Genomic DNA, 2,500 nt, shown 5'->3' with positions numbered 1-2,500 from the left:
GGATAAAAACAACAAGAAAAAACAGGATAAAAACAACAAGAAAAAAACAGGATAAAAACAACAAGAAAAAAACAGGATAAAAACAACAAGAAAAACAAAAACAAAAACAACAAGAAAAAACAGGATAAAAACAACAAGAAAAAAACAGGATAAAAACAACAAGAAAAAAACCTCAACTCACACTGGCTCGTCTTCGCTTCTCCTTCGCTCGTCTGTTTTGGAACCACGTCTTCACCTGCGATAAAAAGGGGAAATAAGGGAGAAGAGAGAAGGAAAGAGAAGAAGAAGACTTGAAGAGAATATTTACTTTTAAATATTGATATTGAGCAGAAATATTTTGATAAATCTTTCTCTCTCTCTCTTGTTTCTCTTTTTCTCTTTCTCTTTCTCTCTGTCTCTCTCTCTCTCTGTCTCTCTCCTCCTCCTCCTCCTCTTCCTTCTCTCTGTCTTTTTTCTGTCTGTTCGTCTCTCTCTCTTCTCTCTGTCTCTCTCTCTCTCTCTCTGTCTCTCTCTCTCTCTCTCTCTCTCTCTCTCTCTCTCTCTCTCCTCCTCCTCCTCCTCTTCCTTCTCTCTGTCTTTTTTTCTCTCTAATTCCACCCTTTCTCTCACTTTCTCTCTCTCTCTCATATCCTTTCCTCTTTCTCCCAGCCCAAATTCCATCTCTCTCTTTCTCTCTCTTTCTCCCTCTCTCCCCCCCCCCCTCTCTCTCTCATTTTCCCTCTTTTTTCTCTCTCTCATTCCCTCATCTTTCTCTCTCTCACACATTCTCTCTCTCTACACCCCCCCTTTTCTCTCTCTCTCTCCACCCCCCCTTTTTCTCTCTCTCCCTCTCATCCCCCCTCTCTCTTCCTCCCTTTCTCCCTCTCTCTTTCTCTCTTTCTCCCCCTTCCACTTTATCCCACTTACCTGGCGTTCCCTTAAATCAAGCTCACAAGCAATAATCTTCCTCGTCTGTGGTGTGATGTATTTATATTCCTCAAACCATTTCTCCAGCTGTTTGGTCTGATATCCAGTGTAACGACGCCTGACTTTGGTCCTTAGTGCAGAAGCCACGCTGACGCCTGTGAGGGTGAAAAAGGACGTTTTATGACGTGTTTGTTTATTTGTAGATCGTTTTGTTGTTGTTGTGATTGTATTGTTTGTGTGTGTGTGTCTTTGTTTCTTGTTGTTATTTGTTATTTTGCTGTCTCTCTTTTTTTTTTCCTTTTTCCGTCTTTCTTTTCTTTCTTTCTTTCTTTCTCTAGTTCTCTTAGTGTCTGTCTTAGTCTCTCTCTCTCTCTCTCTCTCTCTCTCTCTCTCTCTCTCTCTCTCTCTCTCTCTCTCTCTCTCTCTCTCTCTCCCCCCTCTCTCTCTATCTATCTATCTATGTATCTATGTATCTACTATGTATCTATCTATCTCAAAGAGAGATGACTATCTATCTATCTATCTGTTTGTCTATTTCTAACCCTTCCCCTTCTCTTCCCTCCTTTCCTTCTTCTTTTTCCTCCTTTTCTTCCCCTTCTCTTTCTTTCCTTCCCCTTCTCTCTATTCCCTCTTTCTCTGGCTGTCAAGGACAGTATGTCTATCTCGTTGCTTATCTGTCTGTCTGTCTGTCTCTCTCTCTCTCTCTCTCTCTCTCTCTCTCTCTCTCTCTCTCTCTCTCTCTCTCTCTCTCTCTCTCTCTCTCTCTCTCTCCCCCTCTCTCCCTCGCCCCTTTGTTATAAAACAAGTACAGCATCACACACACACACACACAATACATGTGTATCTTGGCCTGTGAGAGTAGTGTGTGTGTACCCGCTTATTATGATAATCGTATTAACAACTACTGTGACTATCTCACACGTGTCAATCTAACCCATCATTAAACCTATAGGAAGAGGGAGAAGGGGAAGGGTGAAGGGGAGAAGGAGGGGAAGGGTGAGGGGGAGAAGGGGGAGGGTGAAGAGGGAGAGGGAGGGGAAGGTGAAGAGGGAGAGGGAGGGGAACGGTGAAGAGGGAGAGGGGGAGAGGTGAAGGGGGAGAAGGAGGGGAAGGGTGAAGGGGAGAAGGAGGGGAAGGGTGAAGAGGGAGAGGAGGGGAAGGGTGAAGGGGAGAAGGAGGGGAAGGGTGAGGGGGAGAAGGGGGAGGGTGAAGAGGGAGAAGGGGGAGGGTGAAGGGGAGAGGGAGAAGGAAAAGGGTGAAGAGGGAGAGGGAAGGAAGGGTGAAGGGGAGAGGGAGAAGGAAAAGGGTGAAGGGGAAGGAGGGAAGGGGAGGGGGAGGAAGGGGAAGGTAAAGGGAGGGAGGGAAAACCTGATGGGAGAGGGAAGGGGTAGGGAGATTGGGAGTGGGGAAGGTTTGGTAAAGCTGAGGGAATGAAGGAGGGTTTTAGGTGAGGGGAGAAGGAAGGGTGAAGGTGAGGGAAGGAAGGGTAGGGTGAAGGGGGGAGGAAAGGGAAAAGGGTGAAGGGTGGGGGAAGGGAAAGGGTAGGGTGAAGGGGGAGAGGGAGACGTGGGGAAGGGGAGAGAATGGATAACGT

The 2,500-nt window shown here is 46.5% G+C and overlaps 1 protein-coding gene across 1 annotated transcript in view; it reads right to left on the bottom strand.

The window, feature by feature from the left end:
* Positions 1-172: 172 nt before the first annotated feature.
* LOC119599095 (vegetative cell wall protein gp1-like) overlaps positions 173-2,500 on the bottom strand; it is a 9,446-nt gene continuing 7,118 nt past the window's right edge. The window contains exons 3-4 of the mRNA XM_037948853.1: positions 907-1,061; positions 173-235 (exon numbers count right to left, since the gene is read on the bottom strand). Coding sequence (XP_037804781.1) covers positions 173-235; positions 907-1,061 — 218 coding nt within the window. The remainder of the gene's footprint in view (positions 236-906; positions 1,062-2,500) is intronic.

This window comes from Penaeus monodon, chromosome 42 (assembly GCF_015228065.2).
Source record: "Penaeus monodon isolate SGIC_2016 chromosome 42, NSTDA_Pmon_1, whole genome shotgun sequence".
In the NCBI taxonomy this organism is placed as follows: Eukaryota; Metazoa; Arthropoda; class Malacostraca; order Decapoda; family Penaeidae; genus Penaeus; species Penaeus monodon.
This window is presented reverse-complemented; position numbering and strand designations above follow the sequence as displayed.